A 22,160-nucleotide genomic window follows, 5' to 3' on the forward strand; every position below is an offset into this window, starting at 1 on the left:
GAAGAATCGATTTGAAATTTTTTCGTTTTTTGAATTTGAAAAAACAAAATTCAATAAAATAACTATTTAGAAAAACGAAAACTGGTACGTTTATTGATCTTCCAGAGACGAATCGATTTAATCAATTTTAAATTTCTAGTAACGGTCATAAGCGTCAGTTTTAGCTAGGGCAAGGGTTATTTTATCGTATAACTGTTTTGTCATTATTTTTAAGCATGTTTGATACTATTAATAAATTATGAGGTATTCTAATACTAAAAGTTACTCTTGCTTCAAGTCGGTAAAATACACCGTCTTTTCTGAATTTTTTTTCAAATTTTTAGAGTGCTGTTTAGTACTATAATACCTCACAATTTAATAATCCAGTGTCAGCAATTCTTAAAAAGTAAAGAAAAAAAGTTATGCGATAAAATAACCGTTGCTCTACCAAAAACGGACGCCTATTACCGGTACTAGAAATTCGTAACTGATGGAATCGATTGACTGGAAGATAAATAGGCGTACCAGTTTTCGTTTTTCTAATAAATACAGGGTGATTGATTAGTTTGGTAAAGTTCCGTTGATTCGTTATAGTAATAGATAGCGATAAAAGTTAATAACACAAATTGTAGCCAACTTTGAGCTTCACATTACAAGATTATTTAGAATATTACAGGGTGTTCGATAACATAGTGGCAAACCAAACTTTTGTTTTTTTTTAATGGAACACCCTCTATTTTGTTTTATATTCTAGATCCTATTAACTTCTTCATCACAAAAATATAAAGGTTTGGTATGTTATACAGGGTACTTACAAAGTTATACCCAATTTTTTTTATGAAAATCGTAACAAGTTCAACTCCCTGTATAAAAAATAAAAATAAATAAAACGGTTTATTGATGCCATCTTTTTTAAGATATCAAAATTTTTTAAAATGATTCATATTGCTAATTTTCTTTATATCTAATAGTTAAAACGCAAGTACATTATTTTCTCAGTAATTTTAAACAGAACACCCTGTATTTTATATCACTATTGAAAAGTACCATTACCGTACTTTAATTTCTATACAACATTCCCTATGTCTAAATTTATTAGTTTTCGAGATATTTTCATTTTTCAATGGACCAGTATCGTGGCCACCCAGATTACCAGAATTTGATAAACTGGACCGATTTTTTTGGGGTTACGTTAATAATGAAGTTTGTAAAATACCTCTAACAACAAGGGATGAGATGAAAAATAGAATACAAAGTGTATTTCGAAGTGTTAATTTACAAATGCTTCGTAGTGTAATTAACTCATTCAATGACCGTTTTTAGGCATGCATAAATGTGTTAGGAGGTGATTTTGAACAACTTATGTAATTAAATATTTAAAATATTTTATTGAAAGTAACTTTTAATTTTTTCAAAAATGTTGTATTTTGTGTTCATGTTTTTTTTGTAAAATTTTTTACTGATAAATTATTTTTCGTTTTATTTGTTACATTGTAACATTACAAAAATAGTTTTTAATTGTTTTCACAAAATGTTGTATTTTGTATTTTTTTTTGTAAAATTTATAACTAATAAATTATTTTTCTTTCTTTATTTGCTACATTGTTACATTTATTACCAGATTGATAATCAGTAATCGTAAATTGTCAGTTTTAGACAATTCAGTCATGGCTTACTTAAAATTTGAAAAGATTTAGACCCGTAATTAATAATTTGCTCTGAAAAATGAAAATATCTCGAAAACTAATAAATTTAGACATACGGAATGTTATATAAAAATTAAAAACGGTAATGGTACTTTTCGATAGTGATTAAAATACACGGTGTTCCATTTAAAATTACTGAGAAAATAATGTACTTGCGTTTTGACTCACCCTGTATTCAATATCAAGAAAATTAGCAATATCAATCATTTATGAAAATTTTGACAATAAATAAAAAACATGACATCAATAATCCATTGCTTTTTTGCTTATTTTTATTTATACAGTGAGTTGAACTTATTACGATTTGCATATAAAATTGGTTATAACTTTGTAAACACCATGTATAACATAACAAACCTTTATATTTTTGTGATGGAGAAGTTAAAAAGATTTCGAATATAAATTAAAATACAGGGTGTTCCATTAAAAAAAAATAAGCTTGCTTATGGTAACTTATTCTTTTGTTAGCAGTTGCCGCTAGGTCATCCCTGTCATTTCGTTCGTTACAATACGTGACTGCACGCCGGGGTTTTGTACTGGTTGGGTCAGAGAGAGCAGCATATGTGCCTCCTGATGAGAGACTAATAAGTTTCGAAACCGGTAGAGGTGCTTGCTGCACTCTCTGATTGAACTAGAATATGGTTCGGCTGTAGTTTCGTGTTGCAACGAAATTGAAAAAGGTTATCAACTTTTCAATTCTCATTTTTATTTTCTCAAATTACTTTATCTTTATTTTTATGTTATATCCGTTATTATAAATGTACCCGTTTGAATTTACAATTTCCTTAAAACATTTGTACATTAATTTGTTTATAAGGGTTTTATGCAAAGGGCAATAAACATTTATACATTTATTAACAGTAATGATAGAAGAACTCAAACTTTTTGGCCAAAATATAGATTTATTAATAGCGAGCTCTGAGTCGCAAGATTGACTCACAGCGAAAAGGTTTGCGTGCGAACCACTCGAAGCAAATTTTATAATAAGTAAACTTTATATTAATTTTCCATTTTTGAATATCCTAATACAATTTTATCATATCATTTCTATAATTAAATCATCATAAAGTGCCTTTTATCGCCTTTCATTTCATTTATTTTTTCTTCGATTTTTTTGTACTAAATGAGAAAAAAAATGAAGAACTAAGATTTCAGAAATATAACACAAGTAAGTTGTTCGTATTTGTTACTACTATTTTTACAAACATTTGATTTCATGCATCTGTATCAAGATATACCGGAAATCTGAACCCTTTTTTGGTGCATCTACATAAGATTTTAGAGCAATTTTTAAAGTTACATGGTGGTACTAAGTCTGTTCTTGGAGGCATCAAAATTAAATATTTTTGTGGCTTCAGAGTCTCATTATCTATATAATGTCTATATAAAAGTGGATCGAATCGTTTTGAAGTATCATCAATGCACGTCCATTGTGTGTATGCCGCCACATAAAATGCTCGTTTACTATGCAAGGATGATGCAGCAAAAGAACCCAATCCACTTTTGTGTGGATATCATATGAAGGGTCAGAGGGAAAAACGATGAATGTCAATTTTTGGTCATTTTGCGATTTTTGTGAAATCTGTTAGCTTAGAAAGAGTACTATCAACCTGTGAATGGCCAAGAGGAAATAACGATGAAAATTGTCTTAAAAGCACGTCACAAGATTGGACGCAAGGGGGAAAACAATGGGGCGCATATGAAATGCCTCCCGAAGAAGGGCTTCTTACCTGTCGCTAAAATGGTCACATACGAATTGCCTCCCAAGCTCTAAATAAATTACATGCTTCTAATCTTTATGTGAAGGTGAGACGTTGCCACATCTTCGTCCCTTTGTAAATTTTTGGCAAAATTGGTATTTTGTTATTTAATTTATTTTATTTTCATTACAAAAAGATAATAAATATTTTATATATTTATTAAAAATAACATCACAAAAAACTTATTTGGAAAATATTACAAATTTGGAAAATGTGTATAGAAATATAAAATTACGAAATATTTTTCCTAAATTTATATGATACTACTTTGACAAATTCTAATCTATTTATTTTACTAATCTCTTAATATCTTATCTAATCTAATCTAATATTTAATCTAATCTCTTAATTCTAAATTTTTTTCATTTATATGAAAATTTATTTTTGCTGTACCGTCTGTAACAATTTTTTTTAGTGTCGAAACAGACATTTTAATGTATTATCAATTACATTTTAAAATTATATCAATAAAATTATTAATGTTAGGATGAGGGCAGTAGAAAGAAGAATTATATGTATATGTATATGTACTTGGAATGAAAACTTTCGCATGGGTTTGTGGTTCTTTGCAAGGATGAAGAGTGCTCAGCCCAATGTCGGGCAACAGCAACAACTTTCTTTTCTAAAAAGAAATATGTCGTACTGTGAAATATTAATGTTAATTAATATATTTTTTCTACAACCGTGTTAATAATGCAATTTTTAGCACTCCATAAGAGCGTTAAAAATGCTACTTTAAAACACTAGTGCTTTAAAAATTTAAGGCACTGCAGTTAAAAGTAAATTGTCAAATTGTGAAACGTCAAAATATTTATATTTCATTTATTAACATTAATATTAAAACGTCAAATAATTGTCAAAGTGTGGACACGAATTTTTATTCTCCGCATTTTAATAGTTTGATTTTAACGATACAAACGAGCAGTTCTCGGTGTATTGTGTGTTATTGTGTTAATTAGTGTTCCTTTTGTTAATTTTCTATATTGTTTATAATAGGTAGGTTAGGTAAGTAATTAAAAAAATATATAATGGATGAGACCTCGGGTGGCACTTCGCCACCCGAAAAGAAGGATGCAGAGGAGGATAGGTATGTAAATAATTTTATAGATTTAAATAATAGATATAGAACTGAGGATAAAGGTCCATATTTTGTATATATTGAGAGTACTGATAAGCATTTGGGAAGAATTTTCCCAATCCGGATTGGTCACGTTTTGTTGACTGACAATTATATAAAATCCGATGTCCTTGATATCAAATCGGTTGGTCTTAATCGCGTTAAAGTTATTTTTAAGTCGTATGAAAAAGCTAATTATCTAGTTGATAATAAAATTATGTCAAATAATAACTTAGTAGCGTATATACCCAAATTTTTTACACACAAGAAGGGTGTGTTGAGGAATATTGACACATACTTTTCTGAGGAATATTTAAAAAATGCCATAATATCTAATAAAGAGGTGGTTCAAGTTCAACGCATGAAACGAAAGGTAACAGATAAAGACGGTAATATTTCATATGTAAACAGACAAATGGTTATTGTGCAATTTGTAGGAAATGAACTTCCTCAAAATGTACAAATTAATTTATGCAATTTCTCTGTAGAACCATATATATTCCCCGTTGTTCAATGTTTTAATTGCTTGCGATATGGACATTCTGCCAAGCAATGTAAAACCAAATCTTCTCACTGTCGAAACTGTTCTAGCCTAAATCATACGTCAGACTCTTCTTGCGAAAAATTCTGCATTTATTGCCAAAATAATGAACACTGCTCTACATCCAGAGATTGTCCAGTATATAAGAAACAAAAAAATATCAAACAACTCATGGCCAGGGAAAATATTACATTTAAAGAAGCTGAAAGAGTGCATGATAATCCATCTTATGCCAAGATTTCTACAAATAATAGATTTTCAGTTCTTAATAATTCCACTAATTTTCCCTCTCTGCCACTCCCTAGTACGTCCCAAACTCCAAATTCTAGCTTTTTGCTACGTAAACCCAATGTTCGAAATACTTCACCCAAAAGACAAGTGAAAAAACGTAAACCATCTGCTCCGGAGTCTCCACCTATTTCTCAGTCTCTGCCTACTTCTTCCCATTTTCAAACAAAAAAAACCAAATCTTCACATAATCCCATCATACCAAATCCTCACAGAGATGACTTTATCCAATATAAGGAAAAACTAACAAGTCAGATAATAACCGTAGTTAAACAAGTAGTTAATTCAGATTCATCCGCAACAAATTACAATTTAGAAGAAAATATTAGAAATATGATCTCCTCTATATTAAGTTCTTCAAATCTAATTCCAGAAATGGATATTGAATCTTGTTCTGATGATTCAATCCACTAATAAGATAAGTACACTCAATAGTAAAAACATTAAAGTTATCCAATGGAATATTCGTTCTTTCTCTAAAAACCATCCAAGTTTATTAAATTTTTTACACAATAATCCTGTAGATATTATAGCTTTATCAGAAACCTTTAAAAAACCAAACCATTCTTTTAAACTAAAAGGGTATAAGATTATCCGACAGGATCGTGCAAATGGCTTTGGCGGTGTTGCCATTGCAGTTCGCCAAGACATTAAATTTATCAATTTTCCTATTACTTTTGCATATAAAAAAGATTTAGAACTTTGCGCAGTTAAATTTCCGTCCTTAAATATCATACTAGTATCGGTGTATAAACCACCTAAATTAAATGTTTCTAAATCAGATTGGTCAAATATCTTTCGGCAATTTAATTCTCCTGTTATTTTCTGTGGCGATTTTAACAGCCATCATACACTTTGGGGATCTCATATTAATAAAGCTTGTGGTAATCAATTAGTAGAAGCCTTAGATGATAATAACTATGTTGTTCTCAATGATGGTAAACCAACTAGAATTTCTCGTCCAGAAGAGCTACCTTCGGCGGTAGACATTACATTTTGCTCTGCTAGTCTGGCTAGTGATTGTTGTGTATGGGATGTCGTACCAGATGCGTTAGGTTCAGATCATTGTTTAATCAAATTTGAAATTATTAGGGATAGAGTTATAATAAATAAAAATCCAACATCTAAATGGAATGATAAATTAGCTGATTGGTCTGCATACTCCACTATACTGGAAAATTCGTTAATTAGTACAAACCAAAATCTAAACTCCAATCTACTAAGCTTCTCTATTTTTATGGAAAAGGTCTCAGAAGCAGCATCCGCAACTATTCCCCTAAAAAGAGCAAGACAACAAGTAACTCAACGTCCAATATGGTGGGATACCGAATGCTATGATATGTTTCGTCGCAGAAAAGAAGCCCTGAACCAGTATAAACGTGTCTCAAACTATACAAACTATTGTCAATACCAAAATGTAGCTAGTCAAACTAAATTACTATTTTCTAAAAAAGCTCGAGACAGCTGGATATCTTTCATAAGCAGTATTAATAAAAACACGCACCCTACTAAAATTTGGCAATTTATAAAAAAAATATCAAACAAAGACTCAACGGGATCGGGCAGTATATCAGCTGATATGGTGGACGATTTTTTTGAGTTTTTTATTCCCAAATTTGCATCAAATAAAATCGACTTCAGTAAATTCAATAGTAATGTAGCATGCAATGAATCATTTTATATGCCTATCAGTTTGGAGGAATTACGATTAGCAATCAAACAATCTAAAAGTACAGCACCGGGTTTTGATAGCATTACATATAAAATGATTGAATACTTGCCTGCAATTGCTAAAGACATTCTTTTAAATATTTTTAATAGTTGGTGGTTGCAAGGTTTATATGACCAAAGTTTAAAAAAAACTGTAATTTGCTTACTTGCTAAACCCAACAAAAATTTAAGTCTACCTAACTCTTACAGACCCATTTCATTAATATCATGCATTACAAAAACATTTGAGAGAATTATCAAATTAAGAATGGAATTGCATTTTGAAAGTAATTGTTTATTACCTATTAATCAGTTTGGATATCGCAGAGGCAAAGGCACCTCTGAAGCATTAGCTCACTTAGTTTCCGACATTCAGAATGCACTTTCCGTTAATCTTATAACGACATGCTTGTTTTTAGATATTAAAGGGGCTTATGATACTCTGGATATTGATATTCTAACTGTACAGCTCATAAAATACGGTCTAAATTATAAATTCGCACAAAGAATCACAGATTTGTATAGGGACAGAGAAGTTTTCATTCGAGATTCAGAAAATCACATTTACGGCCCTCGATTATTATCAGTCGGAATTCCGCAAGGTTCAGTCCTAAGTCCAGTACTTTTTAATATCTATACTGCAGAATTGCATGACATGTTAAATGAAACAAATAATACAATTAAAATCATTCAGTATGCAGACGATTTCTGTATATACAGCAGCCGTAAATCATATAATGAGTGTTTATGCGATTTGGAACTGATAATGCAATGTGTAAAAAGATGGTCTATGGCTTTTAATTTCACGTTATCCCCTGAGAAATCTAGCATCACCTTTTTCACTAGACATAGGTTAAGTTCCCCTACCAGTATAAATTTAAGTAATGTTGATATTAATGTATCCTCTCACCATAAGTATCTGGGCGTGGTTTTGGACAAAAAACTAACCTGGACACTCCATGTGAATCACATTATCAACAAATGCGAAAAAGGTTTAAACATGCTTCGTTGCATATGTAAAGCTAGATGGGGTGCCGACCCAAAGATAGCATTAATGTTCTATAAATCGTATATTCGGTCAATCATTGATTATGGATGCTTTTTATATGGTTCATCGTCAAAATCTAATTTATCAAAAATCGATCATATTCAGTATAAGGCAATACGTATATGTATTAGTGCGTTTAAGTCAACGCCATGTGCTGCAATTCTAGCAGAAGCGCAGGAACCTCCTCTAAACCTTAGAAGAGAATTCTTGTCTAATAAGTTTCTATTAAAGACCAGGACTTTAGACTCACATAAATTATTAAGTAAAATTAACAGTCTCACTGAATATAACTTAACAAATTCTTATTGGAGAATTAAAACTTCTCCCCCTCTTACAGATGCTTATCTAGAAACTAACAACTTTAGCATTAACACTAAACAAATATTACCCATATATAACCTTTCTATTGAGGAAATCGCAATCTTTCCAAAGATCATAAAACCTACATACAGAAACTTACCATGCCAAAACAATAAAATTGTAAAATTAATCTTATCTGAATTTTCTAATTATAAATACATCTATACAGATGGTTCAAAAACATGTAATAGTGTAGGTAGCGCTTATTATGTTTCTAATATAAAAAGTGGTAATTCTTTTAGACTACCTAAATGTACATCTATCTTCACTGCCGAACTTTATGCTATTGAAAGAGCCCTAACTTACGCGGTTGAACAGAACTTTGGAGACACGGTTATACTATCAGATTCTTTATCTGCTCTTGAGGCAATATCGCAACCAATAACCAAAAAACACAACAATGAGTTGTTATGCCATATTAGAAAGACAATCGCTCGATTTAAAAATAATAGCAGTGACTTGGTCTTTATCTGGGTAAAAGGACATGCCGGAATCAAAGAAAATGAGATAGTGGATGAAATGGCAAAGAATTCAGCAACTTTAAATGAAATAGTAGATTTAACAATCTCCAGCGATTACATTCCCGAATTGCATAAAAAATTAAGAAAAAAATGGGAAACTATTTGGCTTAAGTTTGTACAAACTTCGAGGAATCCATACACTAACATACACCCACAACTTCCGCAAAATATCCCACATATATTTGATTATCACGTTACTCGATTTTATTCCACATCCCTAAGTCGCTTAAGATTAAACCATGGCAATTTTCCTGCACATTTAGCTAAAATAGGAATGCGTATCAACTCTCTCTGTTCATGTGATAACTACTCTACTGCAGATTTAAATCATATAATCTTTAATTGTGAACTTAATAAAAACCATACGAAAGCACTAATTGCTAGACTTCAGGAGCGGAATGTAAGTTTACCGCTGAATATTTCACATCTACTAAGCTTCAATACCAAAACTATTAATGATATTATCATACAATTTCTTAAAGATTCTAAAATAAAAATTTAATATGACATCTTCAATCTTCAACTTTCAAATATCTGTGGCAAAAAGTTTATCTAATGCCATCCCCTCTTTGTGAACACACACACAACATTAATATTAATAGTACAACTTGCGCAATTTGAAAAAGGTGGTTTAAAAGGTTTTTTAAAATTTAATTTAAACTGTATTATTGCATTTTTAACACGTTTGTAGAAAAAAACTATTAAAATTTGTTAGACTATATAATAATAAAAGTAAGATGTTATTCTATAGTTGTTATGATTTACGTATTGACAGTATAGACAGTTTTGATGTACCTAATATCAAGAAAAATATAAAAATGGAATGTCAGTCAAGTTCAAGTAAAAATTTTTGTAGATATTGTCCTGTAATCTGTAATTGAGAATGAATAAATTATAATTGTTGATATATAAGACGTTTGTAGAAAAAATATTGTATGATATACGTGTTAAAAAGTACACTTTTAAGGCACTCATGTGAATTGCAGAATTCGCTTCGCTTATTCTGCAAACTTTCACATGCGCGCCTTAAAATTGTACTTTTAACACTTATATCATAAATAACTATTATGTACATTGCATTGAGAATTAGAAAAATCAAAATAGGTAGATAGTACCTTTTTTAAATTATGATTTGGCAACATTGTGTCATTATACAGAGATTAAATAGACAAAATATCAGCCTAACTGATTAACGAAACGGAGGCATTTCGATTGTACCTGGGAGGCATTTCATGTATGAAAATATTTACCTGAAAAAGTGGGAGGCATTTCGATAAAGCCGAAACAATGAATATTGGGGAGGTTTTTATTTTAAATCTCACCCCACCGTGGCGAAAAGGGGTTAATTATTCCCTTTTGCCTAATTGGACATCGGCAAAATATTTACATAAAAGCGAACTAATTTAAATGTTGTTTTCATAACAAATATGTATCTTTGTTTCTCATTTTATCGAAAATGCTTCCAGATAGACATTCATCGTTCTTCCCCCTGACCCTTCATTTAGATTTAGAGATAATGAGACTCTGAAGCCCCAAAATGTTTTAATTTTAATGCCTCCAAGAACAGATTTAATATAACTATCTTCGTCTAATTTACTAACCGTTGCACGTCATCCGCGTCATAGCCTGTGACGTCACATGGTACCAACACGAAATATTTAGGCGGTAGATGTGTTCTTTTTTAGAATCATTTTGCCTAGTACACTGGAATTACAGCCACTAGACATATTTTATTATATACGCGTAGAAATAATATTTGACGATTTCTATTAATGTTAACCTCAAGAAATACACAATAATATGTTTCATTTAATTTGTATAAATGGATTATAAAGCGTTTTTATGAAGCCGATTTGTTCGGAACACACTGTAACTGTAATCGAACGAAGGTGACATTTTAGAATAAATTGGTAACATTTATTTGACAGTTGCGGTGATGACACTTCATATTTGTTTATATTCTTTACTATAAGTATCTGTTTTATTATATTTACTGTTTTTATTATTTACTTTACTATAAAAAGATCCTCTACTATAAAAATATAAATTTCACCTAATTTTATCACGACTTGGAATAATCGAGGTATCTGACAACTTTTTTAGTTGTTATTGTAGACATACCTATACAAAGAAACCTACCGGCTTCATGCCAAGAGTTCGGAGCCGTTTTTTAATTATTAACAATGCAGTGCAAAAACGCTTGCACTCCAAATCCTAAAAGATTGTAACTTAATTCTTGTTCTCTATTTCTTAAGTTTTTACTTATTTACGTTGAATATTAATTTGATCTGTTGTATCCCGTTTACAATAATTATTTGAAATATTTGATTTAAAATGGATTCAGAATTTTTTTATACTTTGGCAACTATGTCAACTTAGATCTCTGGCGTAGATAATGACGTGCAACGGTAAGTAAATTAGATGGACTGTATGTAACTGTAAAAATTGCTCTAAAAATTTATGTAGATGTAAAAAGCTGAGATTTCTTGTATAACTTGATGCAGATGCATGATTTTAAAAATAGCACTACACTAATAGATAAGAACAACTTAATTTTTTAAGGATTATATGACAAAATTGCAGTAGCATCTTTAAAAATGAAAAATGACGATAACGCATACATACATAATGCCTACTATATAAATTAAAATTTTTGTATTGAGAGGTTCGCGCGGGAATCTTTTCGCTCTGACCCGATCTTGCGCCTCATAGCGTGCTATTGATATATCTAACTAATTATACTAGAAATGTGTTGCTCTTTGCTTTAAACCCTTATAAACAAATTAATGTACAAATGGTTTAAGAAAATTTTAACTTCAAACGGGTATATTTTTAACATAACTAAAGATAAAGTAATTAAACAAAATTTGAAAGTATAGGATTTAGGCTTTAAATTGAGATATTCTAAAGCTCATTTGCATGCGTAGAAGACGAGTTACTATCGAAAAAGCTTCGAAAAATACTCATTTTGCAATTTGAAATTTGCATTGTGCACTAATTTTTCAATATCTTGAATACTAAATATTAGATTTAAGTTTAGTAAAAGCCAGTTTCTTTGTTTTATTATCGAGGAACAAATTTTATTTAAAAAAATGTCTTTTATTTCTTTTATTTTGCAAGCTAGAGCCTTATAAACAAATAAATTGTTTATAACAATTTTTTGATCACTGGCATCGAAATCCTCTCTCGAAATTCGTAATCAGCAGCCAAAAATATATACGGAATACTTGGATTTGTCCATCAGAATTGAAAAGGCCACGGTGAACTAGTTGGCGCCTACACTAACCTATGTGTACATAGAATTAAAACGGTATTTGAATTTTATCCGAATTTGTTTTTGTATAATTCGAATTATATTAAATGTTTTGACGCAAAACTTGAACTTGGTGAAGGTGATCATTCTGGTTTAAGATTGAAAAATCGATTAAACAACTGGTTATATAATTTTTTGTATTTTGTTGCATGAGTCAATTCTGTTGTTTTCATATTTTGACGGGTTTTGGCTTAAGTGTTTTATCGACTAATACAAAACATGTCATGTTGTAATGCGAACGGAGACAGATTTTTAAAGAGAAAAGATAAATTTTCATGGCTTCTAGTGCATTATACACTGTGACAAGAGAATTTTATAAAATTGTCCTGTCACAGACGCCTAAAGGTGGAAAAATATGTAATGTAATGTAAATTTGTAGGTTCCTATCGATAATTTTACACCTCCACTATGCTCTGTTTTTAAACCAGGAGGAGTAATTCCGCGCCGTAATGCTTGTTTGTAATTGGTCCAACCTCAGGCAAGTTTACTCCACTGTTATGAAATTTCCACACTATTGAAATTTATGAAATTTTGACACTATTGGTAGAGGTTAATTAACTTATATCGGCGATTCTGCGTTATTCCTTTAATTTTTAAAATTTCAGTCTGTTTCTATATGAAAAGCAGTTGTTTTTAGAACTCTTTTGCGACGCATTAAGTACACCTATGGTATAACTAATATTTATGGATTACCGTCGAAGGACAAAAAAGAAAAAGTATTTGATGATTTTTCTAGTGACTTTCTTGGGTGTGAATCTGTCTTTTTAGTTTACTCCTCCTGGTTTAAAAACAAAGCATAGTTTCATCTCTTTTTATTTCACACCGTGTTATGTTTTCAACCTTTTGCGTTATTTTGTCGGTTATTATCGTGCTCATTACTGTATTATGTCGCCATGTAAAAGAATATTTTAACATAAAATAATAATAATAAAAGATCAGACCGCGCCTGATAGAAGAACTGACCAAAAACTCCCACGGGATAAAAGATCAAATAGATGATGTAGGTATAAATAACTTGGAGTAAAGTAAGCGCGGAAAATTGTCCATAAATTAGGTTATTTCAGGGATCAGGTTATTTCAACTAGAAATTACCTAAAGTATATTGTCAAAGATCCTCAGGTCCAAAACGACAAATGCCGATATGGATGTCAAGCCCAAGAATCCATCCAATATTTTACTGGAGGCAGCCAGGCATTTGTCTCAATCATTATAATCAGGAACTGATTAAAAAGAATGCCGTGACTCAGTAGGTAACGTTCTTCACCAAGAACTAGCTATCAAACTGGAATTTCTCCAAACCGACCATCTCTCTTATTATCAATACGTCCCTGACAGAATGCTTGAAACCGACAACTACAAGCTATACTGGGATCGCAATGTGCACACAGACCAACTAGTGGCACACAATAGACCGGATCTCATACGAGTTAATAAATGTACTAGGCAAACAACACTGATAGGTGTGGCGATACCTAACAGTAATAACCTGCGTGTAAAATACAACAAAAATATCGCCAAATAGAGAGATCTCGATTCTCGACATACAAATAAGGAGACAATGGGGAATGGTTAGTACCCAGACAATACATATTATTGTTTCTACAACTGGAGTCATTCCGAAAAAACTCCTAGAAAATATAATAAAGCTGGGTGTCAATGAACATCTCATTATGACCACGAAGAACGCTACTCTCGACGGCATACTCCGGCATATCAAGTCACCTAGGGCTCGACAAGCGACAGATTTACCCCCTCCTTACTCACAATAATTAAAAAAAAAAGAACCTACTGGATTGAACTCGATATACTTATGTAATGTCATTCTCATCGGCTACAGATGGGTTTAATAAATAATCAATCTGAAGGAAATTGAGTGCAAGATTCTTGAAAATTTCTTGTTTTTGGACACTCCCTGCAGTTTTTTATTTTGTCAATATGAATACTATTTGTAGACGAAGTCTACATTCACTTGTAAGAAGAATAAAAAATGATCACTGGGAACGTTTTTCGAATTAAATGGAACATGATTTTTATGGTGTACTAAAGGAAATATGGCACTTTCTAAGAGGTCAAATAATGAAGGTAAAGGAACTAATAGAACCAAAACCCGTAGAAATGGATATGTTACCGGCCAAACCCGATTTCAGGACAAATTAATTTGGCCTAGGCCAAACTAGTTTGTCCTAAGCGCGTTAGGATAAACTAGTATGGCCTAGGCCAAACTAGTTTGTCCTATCGCGCGTAGGCCAAACTAGTATTGAGTTTCCTTTCCTATATTTATTTTGTTTTTTATTAGATATCTCAACATATTGTGAATAATCTTTTGTAAAATAAAAAATAATAATCTCGCTACAATTTTTGCTGCAAAGTTTTAAAAACATCATGAATATATCGAGGGATAGTTTTTATAAATAAAAATAAGTAACTGCACCTCGTAAGTCCTAGGTTTTCACCCAAAGTAATCGAAATTAGAACTACAAGTGAATATTTGAACACTTCGTGTAACTTTGCGACGACTGATATACAATTTTACTAATTTTGAGTCATATTTATTTACATTCATATCATATTTTGAGTGACATTAAAACCGTACTTACGGTTGCAACTCTAAAACCGAAGTCCGATGTCAAATTTCTCATCTTTAATACCATCCTTGGGTTATAAGCTTTCATTCGACACCTCGTTTGTCATTATATCTGTATTAATAACGGAGGAGTTGTATTCGCGGACGGACGGACAGACAGTCATGAAACTGGAAGTATATATTTGGTCTTGTATCACTTGTAATATTCCGGTGATTTTAAAACAGTACTTCCGGTCGCATTTCTAAAACTGGAAGTCCTAGATCAAATTTCTCACCTTTAGTACCATCCTTGGATTATAAGCTTTCATTTGACACCTCATTTGGAATTCTACCTGGTATAGTGACGGATGAGTTATATTCCTGGCCGGACGGACACACAGCCTAGGTCAAATTTCTCACATTTAGTACCATCCTTGGATTATAAGCTTTCATTTGACCCCTCATTTGTCATTCTACCTGGTAAAATGACGGATGAGTTGAGTTCACGGACAGACAGACAGACGGAAAAAACGGACGGACAGACGGATGTGGATAATTCAACATTTTCACATTTTTTCAAAATTGGTAAAAACAATAATAATTCTTACTCGATTTTATTCTTAAGTGTATATTTTCTTTTAATTTTTGGAGGAAACCTCATCCTTTTATTTATTACTTTTTATATTATTTAATTATACAAGAATATATTGATTTATAACATTTATCAACATCTTCATTCGATGTATCATATGATATAATATATCGATGTATAATTTTTTTTGCCATCCCTGTTGGGACGTGATTTGGGAATTCCCCGCATGTAAAAGTCCCGCATGTTCGCTAAATTACTTTCGACTCGGCTAAATTGGTTTAGACTAGGCCGTACTAGTTTATCCTGAAGTGTGAGTGTTTATTATATCAGGATAAACTAGTTTGGCCTGAAGTGTGTTTATTTATATCAGGATAAACTAGTTTGGCCTGGGACAAATTAGTTTGGCCTACGCGCGATAGGACAAATTAGTTTGGCCTAGGCCATACTAGTTTATCTTAACGCGCTTAGGACAAACTTTTGTCCTGAAATCGGGTTTGGCCGATAACAGATACACGGATTGACTAGAGAAACAAAGGTCTACGCAGAGGAAGAACAAATAACGCTAGAGCCGGAAACATCAGAAATTACCACAAATTATATAATATAACTAATATAAGAGTTGTAACTCTAAAACATAAATATCTTAAAAAAAAAAGAATATTTACCTTGTTGTGCAAGCAAGTAATCGTTTCAATTCGTTTAAATTCATTAAGGTGTAACTGAAAATACCCTTGTTTAGTTAGATTTCGGCAATTGCCTGTGATTAGAACTTGACCCTGAAATTAAAATTATAAAAATATTTTACATTATATACAGGGTGAGTGGGGAGGAATGTGCCAAACTTCAAGACTGTATAATATACGTAAAAATAATCAAACATAACTCATATGTTGTTATTCGATTTTCATTTGTTTCCGAGATATGGGGTGTTAAAAGTTTTCTCGCAAACTGACGATTTATTTATTCCTCTAAAACCGGTTGAGGTGTGCAAATGAAATTTGGTGGGTTTTAAGACATAGTTGTTGCGCATGATTTGACATATAATTAAGAATTTTATATTTACCATTGGCGCGCATACAGATAATAGTCTGTAATTTTTAAAGAAAAAATGGTACGCCACTGAAATATTTCAAATTAAAAATCTCTCTTGAATTTCTCGTTCAATTTTTGACAAAAAATTTATCTTCCCTTTTTTCATGCAACGCTTCGTTTTCATGCAAAAAATATAACATCTTAACGCTTACAAAGTTTTCGACGAAGTTTCTGTATGAATGTGTAGAAACTTATTCCGAATACGTTGTAAGCGTTAAGATATTTTATTTTTGGCATGAAAACGAAGCATCGTATGAACAAACATGAAGATATATTGTTTGTCAGAAATTGAACAGGGAATTCAAAAATAATTTTTAATTTTAAATATCTCAGCGGCGTAATATTTTTTTTCTTTAAAAAATTTCAGACTTTTACCCGTACGCGCGCCAATGGTGAATATAAAATTCTTAATTGTATGACAAAACATGCGCAACAACTATGTCTTAAAAACCATCAAATTTCATTTGCACACCTCAACCGGTTTTAGAGCAATAAATAAATCGTCAGTTTGCACGAAAATTTTTAACACCCCATATCTCGGAAACAAATGAATATCGAATAACAACATATGAGTTATTTTTGATTATTTTTACATATATTATACAGTCTTGAAGTTTGGCACATTCCTCCGCACTCACCCTGTATACAGTCGAACCCGAGCCTTCGTGCCAAGCAAAAATATTCCTATAACCGGGATATTCTAATGACCGATTATTGGTGGCTAGTAGAAACATTTTGGGAATTCAGGGCTATTTCAAGTATATACCCGAATTTTAAAATATTGACTATTCATTGGCTGGTTTCAACCAAATAGGAGTCGATTTGTTCAGTTTTCCAAAAGGCAAAGTACGACACATGTCATTGGCAGACTTCGGGTTAATTTCAACCCTATAGGGGTGATTTTTTTAATAAAAAAAATATAGTGCGACACATGTTTTTATGGTAAAACTAATTATAGATTCCGAATTTTATATTATTGGTTAGTTTCGGGGTTGGTTAGTTTCGGGGTGGTTTCAATCCTTTGGGGTTGAATTGTTCAGTTTTTTCAACAAATATAATGCGACATATTGGTTTATACTAAACCAAAATATAGATTTCGAATTTTTAATTATTGACTGGCTTCGGGTGGTTTTCACCATAGAGGGTTGATTTGTTCAGTTTTTTTCTTCAAAAATCGCTCGTTTTTACACGAAAACTAACTATAGATTCCGAATTTTCATTTCTTGAATGGATTCTGGGTGGTTTTAACCCCATAGGAGTTGATTTGTTCGACACATTTTTATGCTAAAATTAGATATAGATTCAGAATTTTCCGATTATCGCCCCATCCGTCAGAAATTCGAAAAATTATCTTGAATAAAAGTTATTTACTCTTTCATAACGAATCCCATTCTACAAAAAAAAGAGGTCCCTTTTAATATTTTAAAGTTAACCCCGGCCCATCTTCAGGGGGTAGAGTCGGAGCGTCGCGTTTGGTGTCATTCAATAGATTTTTTATTTTATTTAATCTTATTTAATTTGAATTTATTTTGTTTAATTTTATTTAATTTTATTTAATTTTGTTTAATTTTATTTCATTTTATTTAATTTTATTTAATTTCATTAAATTTTATTTAATTTTAATTAATTTTATTTAATTTAATTTAATTTTATTTAATTTAATTTAATTTTATTTATTTTAATCTAATTTTATTTAGTTGTATTTTAATTTTATTTAATTATAATTTAATTTAATTTAATTTAAACAACACCTATCTATACGCTTGAAACCACACCGAACAAAATACTCATTAATATAAAATTCGGAATGTATACTTACTTTTATCATAAAAACATGTCACACTATATTTTTTGAAAAAATTGAACAAATCCGCCCTGCAGAAAAAAATATTCACCTGCTTAAGATCTCATTATTTTTATTTTTATGTATATTTTCGATAAATATAAATTATATATAATATAAATTCAAATTTCAATTAAACTCCCCCCTAAAATGGCATTTGAAATTTATTCATATTTGTTTATAATTTGTTTTTTTTTAATATCGTCGCGGGGATTAAGTATTTTGAAATGCCGTTTCGATAATTGGGTTTCTGGGAATTTTTTACTATTTGACAAAATTATAATCAAGTATATTCAAATGGGAAATAAGCCACAATTTTACCTAAAAATGATTTTATTAACGTTTCGACGCCCAAGTTGGGTGTCACGTATGATAAGGATACGTCAAATAGTTTGAAAGTACTTGGTAAAAATAAGTTTTAAATTTTTAAATAAAACACCCACATTTTATTTAAGTGATTTTTGACCAATATTAACATTTTTAGGTCTAGAATCTACAACTTAGAGACTCGACATTCTTAATGAAACTTAACCCTAAAAGGGCCCGTAGTAATCTAACTCCAAGAAAAAAAAAGAAGAGGAAAAAAAGACAAAAAAATTTGTTAATTAGTGAAAAGTTTCCAGGAACCCAATTATCGAAACGGCATTTCAAAATATTTAATCCCCGGGGCGTTATTGAAAAAAAATTATAAACAAATTTGAATAATTTTCAAATGCCATTTTAGGGGGAAGTTTAATTGAAATTTGAATTTATCAATACCTTTATCGAAAATATGCATAAAAATAAAAATAATAAGATTTAACACAGGTGAATATTTCTTTGGCAACAACCGCGTTTTTGCAATTGAAAATAGAGTAACATTTACTAAACAAATTCAATATCTCAAAAAATATTAAATATTTTTGGACCAATTTTTTTTTATTAATATTGATAACATAGAGCAACTTCTACTGTAAAATAAGATATTTTATAGTGCTAATTTAAAACGCTAAAAATATTTTTTTGCAAATTTGTTTTTAAAGTTTTATGTATAATTATTTAAATAAGTAGGGGGTCAAATTTAATTTAGTAACTCTTATGTGAAAAATTTACCCTTAAACTTTGCAGAAAACAATCCCATATACCTTCATTAGTAATCGAATGACCTCAGCAGTTAAAAAAGTAATTTTTTTGCAAAGATGACCCCTTTTTAATTATTTAAACAATGATCCCTTTTTATGATTTGGATACTTTCTTGAAAATATCTTTTGTACCCACCTAAACTTTGATATAAAATTTGTTTCAACCTGTAAGAATTTACATTATAATTTACATGTAGTGTAATTTTATTTTACTAGACAAAGAAAATTTGAAATCTACTTATGTCTAGTTTTAATTGGCATATACATAGCTAACATGTCAAAGAAAAAAAGTGATATGATGCGGATGTGTGATTTTGCCCGGGGGGTGAGTTTCGCTCCTTCTTGGGGGTGAAAAAAAATACGTTCAAAATAAGTCCGGGATTGGATAAACTGACTAATTATAAGTAATTGTTCTTCTATAAAATTTTTTCACTGCCAATACTTTTCGAGTTATTTGCGAGTAAATATGTTAATTTTTCAACAAAAAACTACGTTTTAGACGGTTTTTCGCAAATAACTCAAAAAGTAAGTATTTTATCCAAAAAAGCATTCCTAGTAAAAATCTACGATATAAAAAGAGGAAAAAAATGGTGTGAAGTCTGTAGATCCAGTAGAAGCAGAGTTGTAGCTAACGAAAAGTAGATTCTTATAATATGTCGAATTCCAACTCGACTATTTCAACGTCAAATAACCAAAAAGTCAAGCACTTTTCGGGGAAAACTTATTACAACTTTTTCAAAGTGTTTAAGAAAAGCTTTATTTTTGTATTTTAAAAAAGTTTCAGGTTTCTAAGAATAACTGTAAGTAAGTTACGCACAATCCCCCTTAATTAGCATCACAAATAAAGTTAATCGTTACAGCTTCACAAGTTACTTTACTAATACAGTGATGAGCGCGGTAATAACCGGCAGAATATCGCAAAAGATGGAAAACATAATACATTGCGAAGTAAAGAGAGATGAAACTAGTAGAGGTGGAAATTATCGGTATAAACGTATAAATTAACATTATATTACATAGTTTCCCACCTTTAGACGTCTGTGACGGGAGTATTTTATAAAATTCTCCTGTCACAGTGACAGTTGTGATATTACTTCGATACGTCTAAAGGTGGGAAACTATGTAATGTGTGACGATAATATAATTTTATTGTCTAGAGTACGCCAATGTATTAAGCACAACGTGTTTTTATACCGTCTCTGACAGCATAAAAGACGGAACGGAACGCCTAGTTGGATTATTATTCTCGGTGTGTTGAACGGGGATAACAACAAGGTATAAGAGGTGAGTTATGTATTGTCCGATACGTAGATTTTAAATATATTTTTTCTACGACCGTTTAACAATATGCTCATTATTCGCTATTTTTGCATATATAATAACACCCATTACTTTACCCGTGAGTAATATTTCATTACTCACGGGCTGAAGTTACTCACGGGTCATTACTCACGGGTTGAAGTTAGATTCAAGTGGTGCATGGCAGTTTTAATATACCTATTAGCAAATAAAATTACTTAAACTTGTTTATTTAATAAAATAATAATTGTAATTTATATCAACAATTAAATTTGAAAAATGTTTAAAGGATTTTTAACTGTAACAATGGTTTAGTATATTTTTACGTTTAAATTTTAACATTTGACATTTTAAGATTGACGTTATTAAAAGGTAAATATAAACAGTCGGTATTAATTCCGTAAAAGGGCTTACGGATATGAAATTTATATCAATGAATTAGCTTTTACTTACTGTTGATTGTACAATAGATTTTTATTGATAGTATAAGTTATTTTTCATGTAATTGCCTTAAAATATGTCTTATTTTTAAAAGCCACCGCCATTCCATGACATGAATGACAACTGTTTAATGTTTCATTGTTTCATAAGCTCAAAGAGGGTAATTCTAACAGTGTTGCCATAGTTATATAAAATATGTTTTCTTATGAAAAATAAAATCTTTCGATTTTAAATAATGTTAGTAGTTGATAATTATATTTTTCTACTAATCCAAATAAGAAAGGCCGTAGAAAAAGTATATTATTCTACTTGCATGTAATGGCTATTACTCACTCTGATGAATTACGACACTCGCCTACGGCTCCTGTCGCAAACTTCATCATCGTGAGTAATAGCCATCATTTCATGCTCGTTGAATAATATACTATTATTAACGAAATTAATGAGTAATTAAGGCTAATTATCTTATCTTTTATAGGTACGTTTTAATTTTAAATAAAAATGTCTTAAAAAGCGAACCTTGTCTTCGACTGTATTTTGTTACCCGATAGCATCAGATTGAACGATTTTTTTTATGGCATAGACTTGGGTGTCAATTAGCCAGTCACAACTTTTTGTTTTCTATTCGTACATAAAGAAGGCAATGAGGTCCTTAGAGTTCCATAGCAAACTCTTCCACAGCTCTCTACTCAGTTCAAAAGCCGCAGCTGGCCGCTATGGACTGTCCAAGTTGCTCACCACATTTTTCCATTATACATCTTCTTCTTTTTTCATATGAACATAATATATCAAAATATCAGGATTAAAAGTTTAGAGGTTAATTTTAGTTTCACAGATAAATTTCATTAAACAATCATATATATTTT

The 22,160-nt window shown here is 30.8% G+C and overlaps 2 protein-coding genes across 3 annotated transcripts in view; one reads left to right on the forward strand and one right to left on the reverse strand.

Moving 5' to 3' along the window:
* LOC114330762 (TBC1 domain family member 1) overlaps positions 1-22,160 on the forward strand; it is a 537,565-nt gene that overhangs the window by 95,084 nt on the left and 420,321 nt on the right. The gene's annotated exons all lie outside the window — the stretch shown is intronic.
* LOC114330761 (cilia- and flagella-associated protein 61-like) overlaps positions 1-22,160 on the reverse strand; it is a 169,122-nt gene that overhangs the window by 9,795 nt on the left and 137,167 nt on the right. For both annotated transcript variants that reach the window (XM_028280170.2, XM_028280171.2), the window contains exon 16: positions 16,164-16,274. In XM_028280170.2, coding sequence (XP_028135971.1) covers positions 16,164-16,274 — 111 coding nt within the window. The remainder of the gene's footprint in view (positions 1-16,163; positions 16,275-22,160) is intronic.

This window comes from Diabrotica virgifera, chromosome 4 (genome assembly GCF_917563875.1).
Source record: "Diabrotica virgifera virgifera chromosome 4, PGI_DIABVI_V3a".
Taxonomy (NCBI): Eukaryota; Metazoa; Arthropoda; class Insecta; order Coleoptera; family Chrysomelidae; genus Diabrotica; species Diabrotica virgifera.